At 55.0% G+C, this 24475-nt stretch overlaps 1 protein-coding gene across 7 annotated transcripts in view; it reads left to right on the forward strand.

The window, feature by feature from the left end:
* EPS15L1 (epidermal growth factor receptor pathway substrate 15 like 1) overlaps positions 1-21420 on the forward strand; it is an 82914-nt gene extending 61494 nt beyond the window's left edge. For 2 of the 7 annotated variants that reach the window (XM_032465363.1, XM_032465366.1), the window contains exons 22-25: positions 71-203; positions 2322-2369; positions 15345-15550; positions 20767-21420. In XM_032465363.1, coding sequence (XP_032321254.1) covers positions 71-203; positions 2322-2369; positions 15345-15550; positions 20767-20913 — 534 coding nt within the window. In that variant the 3' untranslated portion in view covers positions 20914-21420. Of the gene's footprint in view, positions 1-70; positions 204-2321; positions 2370-15344; positions 15551-20766 lie in introns of those variants that run through there. The other 5 variants (XM_032465364.1, XM_032465365.1, XM_032465368.1 and 2 more) reach the window with 5 other exon arrangements.
* Positions 21421-24475: the final 3055 nt, after the last annotated feature.

Here is a 24475-nt window from a genome sequence, read left to right on the forward strand (position 1 = left end):
GGCTCGGTGGACATCCACTGCCTCCGTGTTAACAATTATTTCTGCCTCTCTTTCGTGTCCTCTCTTACAGCCCCCAACTTCTGGCCCTTTCACCTCCTCCTTTGGAGGGGCAGGATTCTCAGATGACCCCTTTAAAAGTAAACAGGATACTCCCGCTCTGCCGCCGAAGAAACCTGCTCCTCCGCGGCCCAAACCGCCCAGCGGTCAGTACCCTTTCTTCTCTCACAGCCGCCCGCCCACCGTCGCAGGCCGGCAGGGGGACTGAGGGCCCCTCCCGCACCGGCTGGGAGAAGAGCAGGTGCTGCGTGGTCTGCACTCGGAGCAGGAGGGTCTCCCCTCTGCCCCATCACCTGGGTCCAGGCACTGTGTGCCTGGGAGAGCCCCCAACCCCCATCCTCACCCACCCTGGGGGCCCCTTGGCCCTGGACTCTACGCGGGGCTCCAGGGTGGTTCCCGGAAAGCCAGGGGCTCAGCCCTCCTCGCTGCCCAGCCAAGGGAGCTGCAGCATGGCCCCTGGCCCAGTGTGTAGGCATTGACTCAGGGAGGGCCCAGGGGTGGGGACAGCAGTGGCAGTGGCCACCCCCTTTATCCAGCGCCTCCAAGCTGGTTAAGGACTTGGGGTGGAGGTGGGGGTCTTCCTGGGCCACGTTTGACGTGAGAGGAGGCAGGTGGCTCTGCACAAGGGGTTTCCTGCAGCCCCTCCCTCTCCCAGCTGTGGTGGTTTCTCTCGGGAGAGAGCCCGGCGTATCCCCCAGAGGAGTGATGGCGATAGGCTGACAGGCGAGGTTACCAGACTCAAGCAGAAAGCTATTGGCAGAGGGATTCACTGCACTTCCCCAGACTATTTACCCCACTTCATCGTTTGCTCTGGTCTCCAGGTAGTCACCTGCGTTGTCCCTAGACTGTGGGAGAACACGTGCTTCCTCAGTTGTGCCTTCTCTTCCACAGCATCCTCTTGCCGCCCTTTCTGTGGGAGGGAGGGTGGGCGGTGCTCTGGCTCAGTCTGCCCCAGGGGCTCTGCTGGGCGGCCTGTCGTCCGTGCAGACCCCCGACCTGGTGAGTGACCAGTGGTCATCAGTTCAAGTCTGGCCAGCCTTCAGCAGGGACAGCGGGGAAGCTATTTAAAAACGCTGCCTCTCCCCTCCTGTCACCTGGGCTGGCCAGGGCTTTCTCGGGTGGACGGGGACTCCACCCGCAGTGGAGTTTGGCCTCCCTGTGGATAACTCATGGGAGAAAGCATGACCAATCGCCTGGGCGAATTTATAGCAGATTTTCTGTGAACTGTGAGCAGAAACAGATGCATAAGATCACTTCTGCACATCAAAGGGATTTACCATAAAACGGGGGAGGAAAGCAGAGACAACAAAGGAATTCCCTTGTGTCTGCGAGAGGCCACTTGTACTGTAGACGGAGGTGGTGGCCCTTGGAGACCCTTGGCAGTCTCCTGATGGAACAGCATTGGGCCCTGTGGTCACACGCTACACACATGCACGTGCTCTCACATGGTGCTAGCAAGTACCTGCATGCGTGCCACACACGTGAACGCGTGCACACGCCGAGCAGCGCGGCATCTGTTGGTCCTCGAGGAGGAGCCTTTCACCTCACTGGCCGGGGCAGAACTTCCTTCTCTGGGTTTCGTGGAAACACTCACTTGGCCTCCTCCCCTTTCCTGAACCAGTGCTGGGTGCTTTTGAACTCACCCTCGGTCGTCACCTCCCCTGTAGCTCCCTCTGTGAGCCTCCCCACCTTCCCTGGGCTAATGCTGTGGACTTAGAAAGCGGAGTCTGCCGGAGGCTCGGCTGACCTTGGAGCTGGCTTCAGGGCTCGGTTTTTCAGAGAGCTGTCTATGTTTGAGGATGTTTGGGCCTGTGTCCTGGGGGTCTCAGGCTGCCTTTGCGCATGGCTCTGGGCTGCCGCACCCTTGCTCTGCCATGGCCAGCAAGGCACCAGGTGCCCTGAATACCCCCTTCACATCATGATCTGCATGTGCATGACTGTCACCTCGCCAGATTCTGGCAAGACCCAAAAGCCAGACAAGATAGGCACCACAATGCCCTCTTAACTGGAATTGGAAAGGGAAGTGCGAGAGGTCACATGGGTGCCCCAGGTCACACAGCAGGGTGGCAGCAGGGCCGTCCCTGGACCCAGTGACCACCGCCTGTCCCAGCCCTCCCACCCCCGTAGACAGCTGTAATGAGAATCAAGCTGTGGGTTTGGGTGCTCTGGAAAACAGTCAACCGGTGTGCAGTGTTTAATCTGTGAGCAGCTAGGATGTACCCACATAGAGGCCTCACTGTCTCTCATCTGATTCTCTTGCCTAGAAGCAATGGCTGAACAGGAAAACCCTGCGCTGTACACGCTGCTGGGTGGTAGGTACATGCTGTGTGGCGGTTGCCGTTGGAGCCCTTCCAGTGGTGTTTCTGCTGTAATTTCATACTAACCTCTAACAACCTGGAAACTGCTGGCCGTGCCGATGCACCTACGAAGGTCACCTGACCCAGCAGTTGACATTTAACAAGGCGGATTTGAGGGGGAAGCATTTGGCTTTTTGAGGGATGCAAAGGAGGGTGTCCTCCCCACGCTGCTTCCCTGATGAAGGGAATTGGGGCCCAGATGTGCGCACTGCCCTTTTCTCCCCAGCCACGCCGCTTAAACTGGAGCAGCCCTGTGGTTATCTGGTTGTTAGCAAGACACGTCGGCAGATGAGTGTTGGAGGAGGTCCCGCTCAAACATTTGTAAAGCTTGAGGCATGGCTCTTGTATTCTTGGCTGCTGAAGATGGGAAGCAACCAAGAGGCCGTCCAAGTGTCCTTGTTATCATTTCTGTAAGAAAATGAGGTCCAGCGGTTTGAATGTGAGGGAAGACAATTTGCTTTTCTGTGCTTCTTGCTGACCCAGCCTTTTCCGGCTTGGAGATGCCACGCGCCCAGCATGTGGCAGTGGCCGTCCGTACCTGAGAATGCCATGTGGTTGCTCCCAAGGGCCGTCCTGACTCGTGGGGGAGCATTGGTTCCAGTGGCTGAGCGGGGAGGAGATGAGGTGGGTACCCTGCTTCCAGGGCCCCGGGGCCCTGGCGGTTGAGCCATGATCCCGTGGAGGTTGCTTGTCCAGTGGGAATGGTTTTTTTCATAAGCCGCATATACAACGTCAGACCTGCATTCCAGAAACAAGAGAAGGAATGGGCTCTTCTGTATTGTTCGCCACCCTGCCTGTGAAGTGGCCCTGATGTGCCACCTCCCCAGCCCGGGCTTGTCTGCGGGGGACCCAGAGGTTTCTAGGACCCTGCTGGGTCTCTGCGCCTGGAGTTGGCTCCAACATGTGAGGCAGGACAGGTGAATCTGCTGCCATTTCCCTCCGGCTTCTGGGCTACCTGTCCTGCTAGACTCTGAGGAGCCTCCTCGATCAGGCTGGTTTCCTGTTCCTGCCCACGACCATCTCCCTGAGGGGCGCTGGGCAAGTGTCTTAACCTCCCTGAGCCTCAGTGTCCCTGCCTGAACGTGGGACGGACTCTGGCCCACCAGCTGGTCCCGCAGGTGAAGTGCCTTGCACAGTGATTGCATGACGAGTGCACCCCGCACCCAGCCCCGGGGGACGGGGACCAGGGCATGGGGTCCTCCACCCTGGCTCCTTTCCCAGGGAAAGACGGCCTGGGCCTGAGGTGGTCGTGCACTGTTACAGTGAGTTATCAAGGGATCCTTTTCCCCCATGAGATTGCAGTTTAGCAGAAATCTTTACAGCTGAGAAAAGAGCGTGGGTAGTTGAACTTCAAAGAGGGCGCCAGGGTCCTCTGGCAAAGCTCAGCTGTCGTCACTCGTGTGGGACCAAGTGAGTTACTCCTGGTTTTGGGGGGATGTCTCTTGTGCACCAGAGGCTGCAGTTTTCACATTCTGTCTGAGCTGTTTTGTTTTTTATTTGTTTTTCAAAGCTTGATGAAGGTTTAATCAGCATGTGATAAACACGCATATATAAGTGTCAGTCTGTGCAGTCACGATGGGGATCCTGCCAGCTGGGAGCTTCTCCAAGGTTCTCGGGGAAAGAGTTCTGGTGTCATCGGCCGATGACGGGAGCAGTCATCGGCTGGCCATCTGCTCTGACGCCAGCCACAAAGTGTACCCTTGGGAACTCTTTCAAGAATCGCCCCCTGCGGGTGAGGGGCACGTGCACAGAGTTTTGGCGCTGGCCCTGACTTCTCTGTGCCTGGAGGTCTTTTCTAGAAAGGTCTGGCAAGGTAGGAAATAACCAGCAGGTGTCTGTTTGGGGTAGAGAGAATTGGTTTCTTCCAGGCAGATGCAAAACAGACCCCTGGGGCAGCCGCTGAAACCTGTCGGTTAGAGTTAGCGTAGGCACACCTCCCCCAGGTAAACAGAGGTGTGCTCCCTGCAACGGACCGGAGATCGAGATCAGTCAGAACTCACCGCCGAAGAGTTTCTAGGTAAAAGTTGTTGATTTGCAAAGGGAGAAACAGATTTTTTTTTTAAGTGCAGGAAATGGCTGTGTGGGTGTCAGTGATTGGGCCTCGCGCCTGCGGCGACAGATAGCGGAATCCTGCACCCCGAGCCCCACCCTTGCCACTTCCTGCAAATGCAGCCCCGCGTTGCGGTTCCTGCAGCACCCGGGTGACACCAGCTAGCGCGCCTTCACCGCTAACCAGCCAGTCACCTTTAACCTCTCCCCAGTTTAATTATCCTTTTATTACTGCTAATGACCTTTTCACCTTTTGGATAAAGCCACACGCACACTTATAATGTCTTTTTGCCCCTCTTCCCCTTCCCATAATTCTTCCTACAAAACTCGTTTAACCAGCATCCTGTTTGATTCAAATGAAAAAAGAAAGAAAGAAAATCGTTTCTCCCCTAGAACACGAGTCTCCTCCCACACCTGTGTGTGGACTCCGCACTGTGGCTGACTGGGGTTCTATCTTATGGGCGACTTTCTGGTTGCCACCCACCCTCCGGCTAGCTCGCTCAGTTGGCTGTCACCTTGACTGTCCGAGGGAGCCGCGCTTGGGACTCACGGAGGACGCCCCGGGTTCCACCAGGCACCAGCCCGTGTGCGCGCTTGGCTCTGAGATGCCAGGAGGGTGTGAAAGCTGGGTGGCCATCCCTAGCCAGTGTGGGTCCTGACCCCTTGTTTATTGAACAGGATCCACTCTTAAAATGGCTTCTCCAGTTGAGCCGTGCGGTTAGCACCTCAGCCTTGAACTTAACTACTTTAATTCCGTTCCCACGATGATTTCAGATAGATAATTCGGTGGGTACATGTAAGATTCTAGAATGGGACAAAAGCAGCTCACCACCAGCTCAAGAAGCCTGGAACATCGTGGCACTTGCCGCCCAGCCAGGAAGCCTGGGCACCCAGGCTGGTGGCGCCCTCCTCTCCCACGTGCTGCCCCAGGGCCAGCCGGAGCGGCTGTGCCAGGGCTGGGTGTGACCCCTGCGCCAGGGCTGGGCGTGACCCCTGCCAACACTTGCTCAAAAGCCTGCGAGACCCAGCTCCCAGCAGAGAGAGAAATACTGTTTTCCTCTCGGCCTCTTAACATGTAAAATGCCTGGAGATGAATAGTTCTTTGGAGTAAATTTCTGTTCTGCAAAGTCGGCTGAGTTTGAAAATAGAAGCATTTGCCTACCTTAGCACACGCCCACCCTCTTGCACCCAGAATCGCGTGGCGGATTGAGTGTGAGTTGAAGGACGCTGTTGTCACCTGTTGTTCAGTGGGGTGCAAATGCCCAGGCTTGGGGCCCTGGGGCAGGGGAGTCAGGACTCAGCCAGCGGGGGTCCAGAGGGGCAGCAGGGCCTTGTGGTGGGGTGCAGGCCCAGAGAGCCTGGACTCCCCTGTCTTGCATCTGAGCGTGGGTGTGAATGGACAGGAGCTGCCACCCTGACCCTAGCTCCTTCCTGGCCACTGTGAGGGCCTCTCGTACCCACCACCGGGCCTCCCCCAGCCCCTCAGTTCCACCTGCAGCAAGGTGAGAGGGCCCAGAAGGATTTTCTCTGTGTGGCCCTTGCTTTTCTGATGGGATGAATGTGGTTCCTAGTCTCTCCATTTCTCACATTTAAAGCAGTGAGTCAGCCCCTCTCCTTCCACCATTAATGGTCAATGGAAAAATAGCACGTGTATGTATCTGGGTGGGGGTTGGAAACTGGCCGTAAAGAGAGTGAGTTGGTGGAGTTCCCGTCTCTCTACTCCTTTCCTGCTGCCCCCACAGCAGGAGGGAGCTCCTAGGGGCTCTGCTTCCCTCCGCTCCAGTGCACACCTGCCTCCTAACTGGCTTCCAGACCCGCCACACGGCACCCTGGGGATTTTGTTAGATGTGGGCACAGTGCCTCTGCCCCTGCAAGGGTGGCGTCTGGCAGCGCTGGCTCTCCTCTGTAGGGAGGGACAAAGGCTGGGCCACCACGGCCCCAGGGCTTCCCCCACCCAGCTGTAGGAGCATCTCCTACAGCTCCTCCTCAAGGCACCCCATGCCCCTCGGAGGGGACAGGTCGGGGCAGATTGGCACAAGGGCTGCTCCAGCTGAGTGTGTTGAGGGCGCAAATCAAAGAACAAGTCTGATTTTTCAAAAAGCAGAACTGTGAGACCTGTCAGTCTATATTATTTTTGTTCTGAAACTGACTTGTGATTTGTGAATTCATATAAGTCACGTCCCCCCACCTCCCCGTTTTTGCTACAGAATTCAAGTAGCCCGTCAGGTTTCCTACGAGTGGGTTAGGAGCCTTTTGAGGAAACCTCTTGAAAATTGTACTTCTCACTCCACAGGATATTTGTCTTTTGAGGACCCCCAAAGTGGGGCATCTCTCCCCCCTTCTCTCCTTTACTTCTGACGGTGCGATGGCCCCTCATCCAGCAGGAACGCCACCCACCTGCCATTCCCACCACCTTTGCCACCCCAGGCACCTCACAAAGGATGAGAAATGCATCCGTTATGGGGATGCCTGGTGGATAATAGTAAATATTTGTTCAGCTTTTCTCAACAGTTCAGAACCAAACCTCATCCTGTTCCCTTCAATGCATTAAGCAGATTTTTCTTAAAATTCGGTAAATATTTTTAGTGGAAAATCTCAACACTGTGATGGTGGGGACCTCAGATTTTATCTGCTGGGGCTGTGCTGCTTGGCATGGCTTTGATCTGCCGGGTTTGCCTTCTCTTGTGCATCAGCGAGAGCCAGCAGGGCTGGCGTCTGCAGGCTCCTTGCTGGCAAGGCGCTCGTGCTCGGCGGCCCGGGGGTCATGCTGTGGGAAGTAGCTCTCCTCGTCCCCCACCCGCCCTGTCCCAACAGAGGCACACGCACACCCATGTGTGTTGGTGAAAAGTGATCATTCTCAGTAAAAAGTTCCCAAGTGATTGTGGATGTGAAAGGTTGTGCCTGGACAACTTGCTTTCTCTCTCCTTATTAAGCTTTTTGGCTGGGGTTGGGGGTGGGCAGGGAGGAGCCAGGTGGCAAGGAGTGTCCCCTCGCCGGCCACAGCTCTCCCGTGTGGTGCGACTCTCAGAAGCCTGGCAATTGTGTGGGTGTCCTGTACTGTGTAGGATTAATGATAGCTGTGTGGGTCTCTGAGCCGTGTAGGACCAGTGACAATTGTGTAGGTCTCCGTGCTGTGTAGGACCAGTGACAATTGTGAGTCTCTGTGCTGTGCAGGACGAGTGACAATTGTGTGGCAGTCCTATGCTGTGCAGGACCAGTGACAGTTGTGTGGCAGTCCTATGCTATGCAGGACCAGTGACAGTTGTGTGGGTGCCCCGTGTTGTGTAGGACCAGTGACAGTTGTGTGTTTCGTCCTGTGTTGGGACAGATGGCAGTTGTGGGAACGTCCTGTGTTGCATAGGGTAATAGCTGAGGTGGGGCACCTGTCCTGACCACAAGCCTTTGTTTTTAATTTTCGTATTTTGTTTTGTTGTTTTTGTATTTATCTCTCATGTACAGAACTGCGTTTTCCAAGTACAGCCCTGACTTTTTATAAACAGAACCCAGCAAGTGCCTGGCTGGGATGAAAACGCCCACTCAGGCTCATGGGCATTTCTGGTATTTTTTACTATCCAGCTTTATTGAGACCCCAAATCACCCTAGACCTCTTACTCTCCTCCTAAGTAAAATATTTCCAGCAAGAGACTCTGCCTTCTCTCCGTGTGACATTTTAGGTTGGGAAGGGTGTGGATTTCGTTCGGGGCCGTGGGGACCCTCCGGGCGGAGGGCTTCCTGGGAAGTGAGGAGGGAGAGGCCAGCGCAGCCTCGCAGATCCTGGGTGCCGGGGGCACGCGCGGCCTTGGAAAGTTCAGAAGTAGGTGAATTAAAGACATTTCTACCAGGGTGGGGCCGGCCACCGAGTTTTTTTTTAACAGCGCACACCGCGGTAAACCATCGGGCTCATATTGTTTTTGCTCAGGGCCGTCCTGTGTGTGGTTTCGGTGCACCGCTGGGGTAGCTGCTGAAACTGCTGCGGTTTGAAATAAGCCCTACTGTGTCCTGTCTTCACCCTTGGGCTCCTCCCCTCGGCAACGGAGACTCCTCAGAGTGCTGGGGAGTCACTGTCGGGGGCACAGCAGTGGCGTCCAGCCCCCCACGGGGGTCTGCTTTCCGTTGTAGGCAGTCACAGCCTCCCCTCCACCCAGGTTCCCTTCCCAGGGCGGACGTCTAGGAATACAAAGCAAGTGGCGGCCGGATATCATCCTGGTTGGCTTTATATCCCCACCCTTTATTTCTTTTAGTAATTTGTGCTCCCCTCTGTGAAGCACGCCCCAGTCTAGCTCTTCCCTCGCGCGTGCAGTGCCTGGAGCCACGGAAAGGCTCGAAACCAGGCAGTGAGTGTGCTCAGGAGCGCAGAGGCAGATGGAGGTACTTTGTCACGTTTAAGACAACACCTCAGAAAATCGGAAAAAAAACAATTAAGGAGTTAGCAGAAGTGGTTACATAAAAGCAGGAACTAGCCCCAGAATGTCTGAAAACTGCAGCTGCTGAAAATAAATGAGGGGCGCAGAGGGGGAAGTTTGGACGGAGGGCAGTCGGGGCGAGCGTGTCTTTGCAAAAAACCTCTGCTCGTGAGCATCGTGTCGGGCCGAACCAGGGACGCCAGGGCTCTCGGCACGTGTCGGGTCTGATAATTCGGCCTCCGTGCCCGAGCACAAAAACAGATAACCGAGAAAAAACCGTTTTGGTTTTTTTTTTTCCTCTGAAAACAAGAGCAGTTGATGTGCCCTGGTTTCACATTAACACAGTCATGATTTCTAAATAACAACGGTTTCGGCAACAGAGCAAAACCAGGCCCGGGCCGTTCTTGATGTGAGAGCCGCTTTTCATCTCCCAAATCAACTCTGTCAGAAACCTCAGCGTGAAATTCTAGCTGCCCAGATTCCTAACCAAGCCCCGAAAAGCGATTTAAAACAAAAAATCCTCCAAACCAGGGCGGGGAAATTCTTCTTACTAGAAAAGGAAAAAAAAAAAGGCACCACAAGCAGGTGATGATGTCTTTGAACATTTGGACTGTTGTGCTCATTCTCGGGACCTGGCTCGGGCCTGTTGACCCCGTTAATCCCTGCTCGGACATCTGCCCTGTGTGACTAGACTTTACAAGAAATGGTCCAGGAAATCAAGCAGCCAGCCACCCTGGACTTGCTGCTGGAACCAGGGCTGTGCCGGGCCCCTGGGCTTTCTAGCCTGTCCCTGGCAATTCTTTCTTGTAGTAGAATTTTGCTATTTGGTCCTTTGTCATTTTAGGTTTTGATTTAGGAAAAGAAAAAAAATCAGCCCAAGAATGCACCAATGAATATCTGTTGCCTTTTCTTGCAAAGGAGGGAAACCAGGTGCCTGTATCCCTTCCGAGCCTATCAGAGGGGTTCCCCCCAAAGGCCTTGCGTCCCTCGGGATGACCCTGTGCAGCCTGTGTGGTGGTGCTCATGAGAACCCCCACCAGGGATGGGGTGGGGTTACTGCGGTGTGTTGAGCTCTGCCTACATGGAGCTGACCCTCAGGGGTGTTGGAGGCTGGACCAGGACGGATCGGCTCCAGGGGAGGTGGACAGGGCAGTGGGGCAGCCTGCAGGGGAGGAGTGAGCCCTCGAGGAGGGTTTTCCAGAGGAAGGCAAGGCTGTGCCAGGGCAGGGTGGTCAGCATGGTGGATGTCACTATGGGAAGGAGGGCTGGGTGGCCAGACCTCAAGGATCGTGCATGCTGAGGTCAGCCTCCCTTCCCCAGGCAACTCGGGCCTGTGTCCCCATACCTCAGGATGCCCCCTGCCTGTGGCATAAGCACCGGCTGGGTGCGCAGGTAAAGATCCCTCTCCCTGGGCTCAGAAAAGGTTCCAGGGATCCCAGGGCCCCCTGGAGCGTGGTTCACTTGGAAACATGTCCGTCTATCCTTGATCAAGCCTTGGTGATGCCACTGCTTAAGCGAGGAAGGGTCTGCATACCCTGCAGGGGGACTCTTTGCTGGGTGGGTGGGAAGGCACACCTGGCACGTGGCGCTGCTCCACCGTGGGGAAGGAGGTCGCATGGAAGGTTAGAGGAAGTGGAACGTATGGGAGCCGGTGCAGGGAACTCAGCAGTTCAAGGGGAGGACTCCCTTGTCTGGGGCTGCACATGCCTGCCATGCTGCGTATGGGGCGTCTGAGTGGCTCTGTCAGAGCAGAGAGCTGCAGTTGAGGATCTTTGGTTTCCTTGTGGGGTCCATGGGGGCAAGCTGTCCTGACCTTAATACATTAGAGCTGCACTGGCCTGGCTCCTCCTTCCCTGGGACCTGGGGGGTGGGGGGTCCGTGGGGAGAGGAGAGGGAAACAGAAAGGGACTCTCTCTCCCCCACCCCCGACTCCTGTCTCACAGAAGGCCCAGATCACTTGGTGACAGCACGTTCGTGCTTACACACCAGGTGTCTGAGCTAAGCACCCTCTGCACACCAGGGGGATGTAGAGCTTTTCGGTAAAAGGCCAGAGGGTCAGTGTTTTTGGCAACCCTCCCCCCCCAGGCCTTACGTCCTCCCTTCTGCTCAGCTTTGCCGTCCCGGCAGGAAAGCAGCCACAGACAGAGAACAGGTGAAGGGGTGGCACTGGCAGACCAGTAAAACCTGATTTACAGAAGCAGGCAGCCCATCACACGCCCACCCCAGCCCTGGCAGCCACGCAGGGTGGGCCTTCTTCTCATTACCCCGTGTGACTGTGCCGGGGCCACCGTAACGAGTACCACAGACTGGGCGGCTTGAACAAATTCATCGTCTCCCAGTTCCGGAGGCTGGAGGTCTGAGAACAGAGTGTCAGCAGGCTGGTTTCTCCTGAGGCCTCTCTCCTTGGCTGGGAGGTGGCCGTCTTCCCCCGTGTCTCCACGCGGTCTTCCCCCTGTGTGCCTGTGTCCTCCTCTCCTCTTCTTCCAAGATCACGAGTCACACTGGATCAGGGCCCACCCACAGGACCTCATTCTAACTGAATTACCTCTATAGAGACCCCGTGTCCAAAGACTGTCACCTTCTGCGATACCAGGGGAGAGGACCAGAACATGGTGAATTTGAGGGGGCACCAGTTCAGCCCATCACCACCCCATTTCACGGATAAGGAAACTGAGGCTGAGAAAGCAAGGCTGAGCAGGGTGGTTGCCGTGCTCCTCCCCATCTTCCACGTGCATCTGTGCCCACCCCACATCCCCTCCCAGCCCAGGGCTGGCTGGAAGGGCTGAACACAGGCATGAGGGAGACGGGGCCGGGAGGAGGGCTCAGGGTCTTCCCTGAGAAGGCAACAGCGTTTCTGATGGGGGCGCCATCTGGGCAGGGGGATTTGCTGGAAAGAAGCCCTGGGTTTGAGGGTCCTAGGGGAGGGAGGTGCCGCTCGGGCTCTGGAGGGCTGTCAGGGGATGAGGTTGGGAAGAGTTCTGTGTGGGCTGCAGGGGCTTCCGGACTCTCTACAGGGGGCATGCAGGCCCGAGGCAGGGCTGGGCGCCATGGAGCTGTGTGTTAGAAGCTTCATTTAGCAGAGCAGGTGTAAGCAGGCCCTGCCCTAGGCAGGGGGACACAGCACTGGACAGCGGGGCCCCCAGCCTCGTGGAGCTCTTGAGGGAGAGAGAGAGAAAATACACAGCAGGTGACACAACAAAGGCGACAGTGGCAGTAGACAGGGAGGTGGCTTGGCCGGAGGTGGGGAGGGTGCTCACCTGAGGAAGAGCAGTCCAGCCCGGGTAGCAGCCAGAGCCGAGGAGGGAGCTGGGTGGGATAGGCGAGGCTGGGCGTGTGTTCTAAGAGCAGGGGAGGGCAGAGCAGCGTCGAGTCAGCTCTGAGTTAAAAGGCCACTTTGCTGAGTTGGGGTGGCCCGCAGGGCAAGAAGCAGAGAAGGTGAGCAGCTAGTGGCAGGGGGTCCCCAGGACCTGGGAGAGGTGAGGACCACCAGCCTGGGGTGGTGATGCGGTCATGTGGACCCGAGCACCCACCTGCACACCCACCCTCCCTGCTACCCAGGGTGCCCCTGGGCTCCGCCTGGCTTCCCACTGCTCCCAGCTGTGCAGCCTGGAGTTGGTAAGCTGCTGGGCAGGTCCTGCCCGACCCCTCCCGCCAGAGCTGCTACCCACCTGCCTGCCTCCTTAGAGAGGGGAAGGGGTCCGCAGTGACACCAGCAGTGCTCTCCTCTCCCCAGGAGGCCTTGGCTCACCTATCGGCTTGTCCCTTGGGCCAGGGAGTAGGCTAGCTGTGTGAGATGGCATTGGAGCGGGGCAGTTCAAGGCCAGCAGAGCAAGCCAGGGAAGCTGTGTTCGGCATCCAGGTCCCCTGCTCTCCTGAGCCCCGGGGGCCAAGGTCTGGGAGGGAGAGGAGGAGGTGGGAGAGCCGACAGCAGGGAGGACAGCACAGAGAGGAGCATTTGGCGCTGGAGGGGCAGCCTGAAGTCTGTGGCTCTATCACGAATAGGAGAGAAAGGACCAGAGGTAGAAGACTCAGCCTGTACAGAAGGTGGGGCATGGGGGAGAGAGGCCGTCATTCCCACTGCGTGTGGACTCAGCACCACCCTCCTGGGCAAGGGTCCCTGACCTAGCCAGTGTGGCCCACCCAGGGGCTTTGGCGGAGGCTCACCTGGCACATTGGGCCTCGTGAACAGATTCGGTGAACTGGGCTGTGAACTGATTCGAGGCCACAGGGAGAGACTGACTGATGTCCTAGCCTGTAGCCTCCTATTCCTCCCACCCCCACCCTCTCTCAGTCGGGGTGAGTCCTGTTGGAGCCTGGGGCAGGCAGCGTGACTGGGAAGGTCAGGCCACAATGGGCATGCCTTCTGACCCACAGCCCCACCTCCAGGACCAACTCTTATAAATAGACATGGGCACAGCAGTGCTGCTGGTGACAGTGAGAGCTTGGAAAAGACAGGGGGCAACAAGGGAACCCCACAAGGCCACAGCCGAGGGCGGAGGGGCGCTCTGCTCAGACTGTAGGAGGTGAAAGAAGGCCGGGAGCAGGGCTGCCTGTACTGCGGAGTCCTGTGCAAGCCTCGGGAAGCTAAGACTCTCGGTGTTTCCTTGAACACGCAAAAAGAAACCAGCAGCAGCTCTGAGGGGCGGGGCGGCCTGGGGCCTCTGTTCCCGCCATTGGTGGAGCAAAGCCATGCACTGGCGTCACCCGCCCGCCCAGAAGTCCTGATTCAGGTGGGATGGGGCGTGGGGATTTTACCCAGGGCCTCTGGCGGGCTCTGCCCCCCCCTCTTCGCCAGTGGCAAGACCGCATCACTGGTGACTTGAGTCTCTCATGTGTGGGTAAAGCCAATGGGACAGCATTTGTACCTAATGATCACCGGCTGCAGTGTTGAGCAACAAGTAAATAAACTTGCATGTCCAGGTGAGGGGTCTTGGGCCAGGTTCCCACCATCCCCCACATGACGAGCCCTATTGTGCTTCAGCACTGCGGTGCCGGTTACCAGGCGACCTGGAGTGGGGCACAGACCTGTGCTGCTCCAAAGAGCAGACCATACACGTCACCTCTTCTGACCCCCAACTTCTTCGTTCCCATTTCTCAGACAAGAAACAGGCCAGCTGGGGCTGAGGCGCATGTCCTTGTCTGGGTCTCAGAACTAGAGGTGACAGAGGGGGCAGCCCTTAGGGACACCTTGAGGGCCTCAGAAATATGGCCTGGGAGTCAGCATCAGAGATTGGTTTTGGAGCGGGGTGTGGAGATAGATGTGTGGGCGGGTGGTGTGGCAGAGGCTAGCAGGGTGAGGAAGGCAGGTGTCCTGGGCTCAGGTGCTGCAGGGGGCCAGGCGTGGCTTGAGGCCAGGGGCATCCTCTGGATGTGCAGCTGGGTGTCCAAGGTCATCCTTGGAATGTGGCTCTTGGCTTTTGGTTTCTTTTTGCACATTCGCTTCAAAATTCCAAGAGCAGCTCAGTTAACAAATCAGAATCACGTTTAGTATCCTCGCGCCTCTAGCCTGGACTTGGATGCAGAGCTGCCACGTTGAACCTCTCACCCACTGGGTGCCCAGTAACTTGGCCACCCCAGGCGAATGAATGGCTTCAGGCAGGAACCTGGCCTGCAAAACCGACAGATCCCAGAGGCTTATCGAGTGGGGCCCTGAAGGCCAAGCAGGCCTGGAGAGGGATCTGGTCCCTAGGGGAACATTCTGACACGTTGGCAGGGCTTGTTAGGAGAAGCCCCCTGTCCTCAGGCCAGGCCCCCCATGCTCAGCCTCACAGCCTCATCTCCTCCAATTCTAAACACTCTCCTGCGCCCCTGTGGAGCTCTGCCTTGCCAGGACCTGGGCATCCCAGAGCCACCCTCTCGGCAAGAGCCCAGAAAGGCCCAAAGCCTGCCCCTTGGAACCACCTGCACCTAAGGGACAGAAGCGGGAGCTGAAAATGAATTTAAACTCCAGGACAGTAGAGTGGGCTTGTCTGGTGAGCTGCCACCAGACCCTCACGACTAACACGGCTAACTCTGCTCACCTTGGGAAACTAATCCCCCTTTAAAATTGCAAATACCAACCCCCGACCCTCACCTTTTTATTGTTGGGAGCTTGCAGTGCATTTTTCTGCTCACCCATGACTTTTTTTTTTTAACTCAGTGAGATAGTAAATGTGTTGCCACTCGAAAATGAATCACTTTGAAACACGCCTGCATGTGAGCTTTTTAAAGATGATGTAAATTTTAGCTGTGGTGGGTGGGGAGGGGAGGGGGGTCATCTGAAGTGGTTTTCTTGTCAGGCCCACAAACCATTAAAGCCTCCCCCAACCCCCCCATCCCCAGCGGCATTCCAGCTCCTTCCAAAGAGGGATAGGGTTTCCCAGGGAGCCCGTGCCTGGCCCCTCCGTCAGGGACTCTGTTCTGTCCACGGTCAGTAACTTGTATTTCTTTTTTTTCTCCTTTTTTGTTTTTCTTTTTTCCTCTCTCCTAAACTTTCCAGGTAAAAGCACACCCGTAAGCCAGCTTGGTTCTGCAGACTTTCCCGAGGCCCCCGATCCATTCCAGCCACTCGGGGCTGACAGCAGTGACCCGTTCCAAAATAAAAAGGGGTTTGGGGACCCGTTTAGTGGAAAAGATCCATTTGCTCCTTCCTCTTCAGCTAAACCTTCTAAAGCCTCTTCCTTGGGCTTTGCAGACTTCACCTCTGTAAGTTGAGTTCTCCACCTCCGCGCCATCCCCTACCCTCCCTCCACTTGCAGCTTCTTCGGGGTTACTTTTCTGTCTCTTTTGAATAGCAGACCTCCTTCCCGACCCACATCTCCTCGGTACCTCACGCTATCACCCTTGTTATTTATTCTGTAAGGAAAACAGTTTCTCAATAAAAAAAAAGAGCTCTGGTTTGGATACTCTGTGATAAGGGCGCGTTTTCTTCTGGCAGGGTGGCCCGTATGCCTGTATTTCTGCCCTTCCTGGTAGATTGTGTTATTTCTGTTGCCCTGAGGCTGCGGTGTTCATTGATTTTGAACACCACAGGGGTGGGGGGGAGCCAAGATGTCAGATGCTTCTGAAGTATGAAAACAAGATTGCAGGAGTTGCATTCGTGTTTTGCTTTCCTCAAACAAGTCCCTGTGCCAGAGTTCTGATGGTCCCATCCTGGTGCCTTTTGTGCAGCAAGTGTGAATTGAAGGACCCAGGCAGCTCACACGGAGGGAGAGCAATTTGACTTTTTAAAACTTTTATCTCAATTACCAGCTACAATGAAAACTGAATTGCAATTTAGAACAAGCGCTCTGAAGTTCCTTCCTTTTGCCAGAAAAAAAAAAAGAAAAAAAAAAAACAACTCAGAAAGTCATTTAGCAGCGTTAAGTGCCTTTTCAGAAGCTAATCCGGGGATTTTGAAAGTCTGGCTTTGTTTCTTGGTGTGAAAAAAAGATTCCAGATTGTAAAACTGTCACATCAGGGTGTTTTCAGTCCCCTCCTCGGTACCCGTGAGTCTTGTTCTCAGAGAGCATCAGATAGAGTCTTCTCAGAATCAGTTTCAGTCTCTGTTGTGCACCTATGTTTTTTTAAAAAAAAAGTTTTCTTCACTTGATTTTGCAAAAGTACCTTGTTTCCTCATTGGATGTGAGATGTATTGTTTATAGATGCTTCCACTCCTAGAATATCCGTTTTAGAACAAACTCTGCCACATCAGTGCCCAGCAAACACCCGCTTCATTTCAGATCCACCCCATGCACAGCTATCCTGTGGCTGATTGATATCGCCCAAGACGCTGACACTTTCCTGGCTCTGGGCAATCTGTAAATATTTTATGACTACAGTTAGCTGGTTTTGTTGACAGCCAGTGCACACTGGATATATACAAATGGCGACATTGTTAAATAAAAGCCAGATACAAAACCTGCTTTATCTGCAGTTTCTTGAATAGCACTGCCTTTATTTTTCAGTGGAAAAAATATTGAACCCCATGAAAAAAATAGAGCTATTCACGCCTGATTCAGGTGGGGTAGGGCGGAAGGGTAAGTGGATTTGAACGGCAATTTGAAGAAAAGACTGTTCTCTTTCTGAAACGCACAGTTCTGTTTCCTGTGCCCCTCCACCCCCTACCCCTTCCCCCTCCCTCTCTCTCTCCCGATGGCTGGTTTTTGGAAAACATTTTTTTTTAAACCCCAAGGCTTCAAGCTATCATTTGGCCCAACATATCTGGCCATTCCAGAACAGTTGTTAACTTCAACTTTAAAACACCCCTGGTATTTAATCGCCATCAATTCCAGGCAAGGAATTGGACTCTGCCCAGTGTGCAGCCTGGCTGTTTTATGTTTAGAATCACTTTTCCCGCTTGGGACGCCCCAGTTTTTCCAGGGGAAATCACCTGATCAGGAGACTCGGCCCGCTCTGATAGGATTTGGGAGAGGCAGGACACCTGACTGGTTTGGTTTGTCCACTCGGTGATACCATGATCGACTGTCAACTGCCCTACCTCCGGGGATCAGGATGTCTATGCATTTTCATGGTGTCTGGGAGCTCCGTCCATTGGCTGGTGGTGTCTAGGTTCACTGGACCTCAAAGATCTGTGCTAATTCGGAAAAGGCCAGAGTTGGTTCCTCTGGTTTGTGTGTTTCAGCTTCCCCAGGTGGACGCTGAGAGGTCTCTGCCCAGCAGGCTGGCAGTGTGACTCTTTCAGACTGGATGTTTTAAGAGTGCCACTGGGACACATGGTTACCTGTGCGAAAGCAGCTTGGTCCGTGTTGGAGTTCAGGGAAGCCAGTGTCACATGTGAACCAAACCCCACCCCCATCCTTGGCGCCCCAGCTCTGCCACCCTGGAACCTTCTGATTTACAAGCCCCGTGTTTCTGTCAATGGGTTACTGTTGTGCTTGTAGCTGTTCACGGGAAACCTCTCCAGTATTTCTTTTAGAACAAGCCTTTCTGTCTTAAGCGAGTTTGTCTTTTAGGAAGTAGCATTTATAGGTTAGCAAAAACGCTTTTTTTTTTTCCGGAAGTGTGCAGTAAGAACAGGGCAAATATCAGATGGGTTAAGTCACGCTTTGCATCGTCGAGCGAGTTGGATGTGATTTCAGCAGCAGAGTAAGTGAGTTAACAGAAGGTAGCTAGAAGCATCCCACGAGTGACACGGACGTGCCATTGGACACCCCGGGGCATGTGTATGCATCCCCGGTGAGGAAAGGCACTGGTGCTTCACGCGCAGGCCTCGGAGCCTCAGTTTCTGCAGGGAGGCTGCTGCAATGAAACCACTCAGTGACCGTCAGGCCCCGGCGAGGGAGGCATCTCAGAAGGACAGAGTGCTCGTGCCCTGCTGGGTCTCGGGTCCACGACGTCGCAAGAGCAAAGCAGAAATCAGAGCGTGCCATTCACAGAGCAGCTACTGCTCCCACAGGTGCTCCCAAGTCAAAGTATCCCCACCAGGGCCGGGAAGGGTTTTCTGCTGACTCGAAACACAGCAGGAGCCACAGAGAAGACCCTTCCTCCGGTCTCTCTCAGTCATCACCGTCCATCCTGCTTCTCATGCACGCAGACCACGTGCCTGATGCAAGTCTCCATCCTGGATCCCAAGCTGACTTCAGACCAGCACATTCTGAAGGCATCTGGAACATTCCTGTCAGCACATTTACTTTGAAAACACAAACTCCTTGAGCAAGAGACTCTGCGGTGATGTCCTGAGACACTGGGGCGGAGCAGGCACTGTGGTGTGGGTGCAGCCTGCGGTCCCTGGCCCTGGGGCCTCAGCCGATCCCTGACTCCTCCAGGCCCTGGTTCTTGGCTTTGGTCTGGACCACCTCGGTTATCCCTCATCGGCACCCACTCACCCTCTCCTCTGGGCTGGGAGGGTGAGGTCTCTGTCGGCCGAGCGGTCCTCTCCTGCTGCTGCCAGTGGCACCGTGGAGTATTCCATCTGTATTTGTTGTTTTTTCCTTGTTTTTCTCCTAAAGAAATGTTGGAAAATTCCCTGAAGAGTATAGGGGTGGGGGATGGAGGTGGGAGGACAGTTGTCTGTGACCAGAGGTGGAGACATGAGGGGTGGGGACCAGTTTTCGGGAGTCCAACATGGAGACCCTTCAGACTCCTGAGCGTTTTTTCTGGGCAGTTTCTCTGAGAAGCCAGGACTAAGCCTTATTCCTGGGGACAGCTCCTCTTTCTCCATGCTGACCCCCACCTGCCCGACTCCCGAGGCAGGTAGAAAGAGGCCTCCTGGGGTGTCCTGCCTCCTCTGCCTCCTGGAGGCCTCCAGGCTCCCCCCACCTGGCCCTCCCCTGCCCCAGTCCCTACTGTCTGGCCCTGTCTCACCCCCACACTGCCCGTTAGGTCACAAAACACTCAGAAGCTGCCAGTCTGGTAACACAGTTGCCCCACTCGCTTGCCCAGGGAGCCTCCTTGCTGGGACCCATAAGCCCCTCGAGGTGTGGCCCCTTCCACCCATGCTTTGTTCTGGCAGCACCAGTTCTGGGCACTGGGCTGCCCACAGCTGGAACTGCACTGGGGATGGTGCCCAGGCCTCCAGGGCCCGTTGCTGTCCTGTACCCTGACTTTGCAGTGACAGCTGACACCCTCCCCCCAACCAGGGAGGAGTCCAGAGTCCCGAGGGCCCAGGCTCTGCACCCTCCCCTAGGCCGCAGTGTTGCCAGCTGTCAGAGCCCACCTCCTGGGTTGTCACTCAGACCGCGTGTGTGTATGTGAAGACATGGCCATGCATTCCTGTCTCTGTTCCTCCTCGGTGCTCCTGGGAGGTCTGCAAGGGCCTCTGTGAGAGCCTCGCTCAGATCAGGATTGTCCGTGGGACTCTGCTTCCGAGGCACCTTGGGAAGGGCCGGGCACCTCCTTACCTTTGGTGTCATCCAGTGGTTCCTGGTGCAGAGTCCGTGCACAGAAGAGACGCTGATTAAGGGAGGCCAGGAGCCCAAACGGGCTGCAGCTTTGCTCGGGGCTGCCTACCTGGAGACAGAGCCCCATGGCTGGGACGTCTGGGACATCAAGGACCCACACCAGGGAAAGAGCATGTAAGATCTGGCTTTGCTTTTCTTTCCGTGGAGCTCAGGTACCTTGAATGGTTTGAAGTCACCTGTCTTGGGATCAAAACTGTCTCTTCCCTTGTTTTGAAAAATTATTTTTTAAAAAATTGAACCTTTCGGGAAAGGACCCCAAGAATGGAGAACTCCTGGACTGAACAGCAGCGTAAATGCTGGGGCTCCTGTAAACCTTCAAGTTCAAAGTGGCTCTCAGTGTCTCCCTGAGCTCTCAGGACCATAGCTCAGGTGCAGATGCCCCATTTCAAGACCGTATCGTCTCCACCTTTGGCCTCAAGGCCCCTTTACATGTTTGAAACTCAGAGATGTGCCCGAGGCAGAACTCTCCAGCCAGCCCCAGCACCTCTCACCCAGGCATCGAGGCCCGGGCTCTGCGAGTTCGCTGTCCCAGCTCTTCAAGGCTCAGCTCGCTGATCTCTGCTCCCCAGCTGCTTCCAGAGATGCCCCAGCTGGCCTCTCCCTCATACCCCGTGAAGCCTCCTAGACTCAGTCCTAGGGGGTCGCCAGAAGTCTCTCAGTGTCCCCCAACTGATGCCTGGCTGCCACCTGCTTCTGCTCTCTGCAGTGGTGGGGCAGCAGGTTTCTATGAGGTTGGAGGTGACAGTTAAGGTCAGACTCAGCTCTGCGTCTCCATGCATGTGGCCCCTTCCAGGCTAGGGTCAGGACTGGGGCATGCTTGTCCCTTCCCAACCCCCAACCAGGACAAGGGCTTCTGGCTTTTTCTGGTTTTCACCCGCACCCTGGGCACCTCCCCCCATGCATCCCAGCATCGCAATCCCCTGCTCCCACCCACTGGCGACAGGCCTCTGTGTTCTCCTGGCCCCAGCCGGCAGGCAGCTCCGGGACTGGGTAACCCAACCTCCGTTTTTTCCTTTGCAGTTTGGCAATGAGGAGCAACAGCTGGCATGGGCCAAGCGGGAGAGCGAGAAGGCAGAACAGGAGCGGCTGGCGCGGCTGCGGCGGCAGGAACAGGAGGACCTGGAGCTGGCCATTGCGCTCAGCAAGGCCGACATGCCCGCTGCCTAGGCGAGGCCACCGGCCACCATGCACGTGCCCGCCGGCAGGACGGCTGCGGCGGTGGGCCTGCGACAGGCAAGAACTCGGAGGTCTCTACATATACACACACACTCAGCCTCGGCGGTCCCCGTTTCATGTTGTGATATGTCACAGCCACTCTTAGGTAAAGGATTCGCTGGTCTGGGGGCCTCGGGCTCTGGGTAGCTCGCTCGGGGCGAGGAAGCACAGCTCACCCTGGTGGAGGCACCCCTCGGAGAGGCCCGCGGGCCCACCTCTCTTCTGTGACATCCCTGCCCAGTGGCAGCACCCAGCCCTTCCTCCCTGCTGGAACCAGCAGAGGAAGCACCTGACTCCTTGCCTTTCGTCCCCTGCTCACAGCCGGGCCAGTACCGTGCCCAGGGCTCACCCACCTGACGCCTCCCCGACCTCCCTCTGAGACAGACACCCTGGTGATGTATGCATTCATTGTATAAAAATTAAGTTTGAATGATTAATATAAAATATTTTAATACAAAACACAAGATTCTTTTTTTTTCCCTTCCCATTTAAACGTTGTTTTCCTTGCACTAACGTTCCCCCCTGGGCACAGAGGTGGAAGCCAGCTCCAGCACTCCCGTTTAAATCCCAAGCGTTTGCTCAAGCTCTCGGGCCACAGAGAAAGTCCATTTTGGAAGTTTTCCAGGTTCGCCTGGTCTCTCAGGATGCAGAGTGCTTCAGAACCGGCTGGCTGGGACCTCACTGTGGCTAGAGCAGGCGGCCCTTGTCATGACACTGCAGTTTGAACTCAGACTCCTGCACACGCTTCCCTGGGGCCTTGTCCAGTCTCTGAGAGGGACAGCAGGGCAGGCCTCACATCACGGGCCTGTCCTCGGAATCGGAATACTGGGACGGCTTTCCCCCAGGACGCAGCTGCAGTCCCCTGGAACATTCCAGAAGCTTGCACAAAACCGTTGGGACGACCTCAGAAACTGGTGAGGGTACTGCAGATTTGCCCCGTGCTTTCCCCCTCGCTGTCCCCAGGTAGATGAAACAGCCCAAGCCAAGTCCTCTCAGGGGAAGATGATCAAAACTGGTGAAGCTGAGTGGCCTGAGCTCAGAGAAATGAGTGCAGGAAACTCTGACCCCAGAACCACACAGGAAGGGGGCGAGATGCCACTGCAAGGACTGAAGAGGCCCAGAATGTTCCACGTCAGAATCGGCCTTTACTGAAAACGGCAGGGTAGGCACGGGCCCAGCCCCTCTGGTATCTGAGAAGCTCTTCTTTTGAAAAGTTCCTTTTCAGTGTGTGTCCTGGATCTCTGGGACCCAATTTTTGCCTCCTCCTCCCTCCCTCCCCAGCTGGGCCAGGGCTGATAACAAACCTCTACACCAAATGCTTTATCCCAGCCAGAGAATCATTCTGAGAAGCATTTATTTGCCTGTTTTTGCATTTTAGTGAACTTGATTTTTCAGATTAGTTTTAGATCTGTGGGAAAATCACAGAGACCATACAAAGAGTTCCCATAAACCCCTCACAATTTCCTGTATTTTTAACCTCTTACCCTAGGCTGGTCTGTTCGTTATGATGAAGGAACCCAATATTGAGGCATTATTATTAACTAAAGTCCACGCTTTATTCACATCTCAGTTTTTTCCCTAATGTCCTTTTTCTGTCCCAGCATCTCATGTGACAATTGGTTGTCATGTCTCCTTAGGTGCCTCCGGACTGAGACAGTTTCTCAAACTTCCCTTGGTTTTGACGATCTTGACAGTTGTGAGAACTGGTCAGCTGTCTTGTGTGTTGTCCCCTGTTGGGATCTGTCCCATGTTTTTCTCATCATTAGTCTAGGGTGGCGGGTCCGGGGGGGACCTCAGGGCTGAAACGTCCTTAATATCGCATCAAGAGTCCATGTCAGCAGCACGATTCCTCACCACTGATGTTGACCTTCATCACCCAGGGAGAGATTTGTTTATTTACTTACTTTGAGAGATTTATTTTTGGAAGACAGCTTTTCGGACTCAGGTGTTTAGTTACACAGCCTTGTCTCGGGGTGATACTCCGTGAGATTGAAAGTAAAGCAGAAATTAGGATTTACGGCAGATTTAGGGGAGTGAGGAGATCCCCCAGGACAGCGAGCTCTTGGTGCCCTCCCTGAGGTCCTGGAGGGGATGGGATTCCTTGGTGGCTGTGGAGAGGCCTTGCCTTTCTGTCGGCGGCGGTGATGTGGGTCTGGGACCCAGTGCCTGGTGCGAGGCTTGTGGACTTCCTAACCTCTGACATGCCCCTGATCCTCTCTGGAAGAGCAAGCAGCTTCCAGACAATGTCCGAAGGCGATCCCTAAGGATTTCTCTTCCTGCAATGTAATCAGAATAAATCCAAAAAGCCTGATGCTGCGGTCCCCTACCATCAATACCCTGACCACGTCACCTCTCTCCAAGGTGGTCACAGCTCCCCGTTTGAACCTGAGACCCACACTCTATTTTTGGTGAAAACCGCCCCATTTTCAGAATGATTCAACACCCATCATTTTGTTCTAATCTCAGAGCAACCTGGTAGTGAGGAGGGTGGGGTGTTAGCCCATTCTCCTGATGGGAAAACTGAAACTTGGTGTCTGCAGTCATTTGCCCAGAGCCCCACAGCCAGCCAGTGGCGGTGGCTCAGCGTTTTGCTGATCTTAAAAAAGGTGTGTTTCTTGTTGCCTGCTGCTCTGTTGCATATCCATTGCATCTAGAAAAGGTATATAGTAAGAGTCTCTGTGTCTTGGAAATAGAAGACCATGCATTGCATTAGGAGTTCTCACCCAACGACATGGGATGGGCTTTAGGGAATCCATGAACCCCTGAATGCACATTCGTGTATCTTTCTTGTTCATGTGTCCATTATTTTTTAAAACCCGATCCTTAAGAGTTTTCCAGTTCCCCCCGCCAGAAAAGGTTACAAGCCAGTTTTAAATCCTGTTTCCTTCTCCTCCAGCCTCATACACACACTCACACACACACACACCTGCTGTGTAAATAATCAGCCTCAAACCCACCAATCCATCCACACTCCCATAGGTTCTCTCTGCCTCTTCCTTGGCAGAGAACATTCACACCCTTTCCTGAAAAACAGAGTATCCAGTTTCAAAAAATTTATCATGAAAATCTCCAAACACAACAGCAGCAAGAAGAGTACCATAAACCCCCTACACCTATCACTCAGCGTCACTCTCCCCCGGATTTTACCACCTTTGCTTCACACATCCCCTTTTCTTCCTTTTCTTCTCTTTGCAGACACGCTTTAAAGCAATTCAGTGATGATGTCACTTCATGCTCCCACGGTCAAGTGCACGTGGCTAAGACATGTGGGACCTTCTCACCTAACCACCACGCCATGGTCACACCTAACAAAATTAGAAGTAACACCCTCCTTCCATCAGTCATGTCTTTCAGATGAGCAGCAACTTTTGATTTTGCAGTGTCATCCATTTACTGCTCTGGTGCTTGGAAGTCTTTGTCTCCTTGGGAGGTGATGCCCCCTGGCTCCCTCCCGTGACAGCTGATTTCCAGCCCCATCACAGTCCAGCAATCCAGCTCCAGCTGCAGTTGGACC

This window comes from Camelus ferus, chromosome 22 (assembly GCF_009834535.1).
Source record: "Camelus ferus isolate YT-003-E chromosome 22, BCGSAC_Cfer_1.0, whole genome shotgun sequence".
NCBI lineage: Eukaryota > Metazoa > Chordata > Mammalia > Artiodactyla > Camelidae > Camelus > Camelus ferus.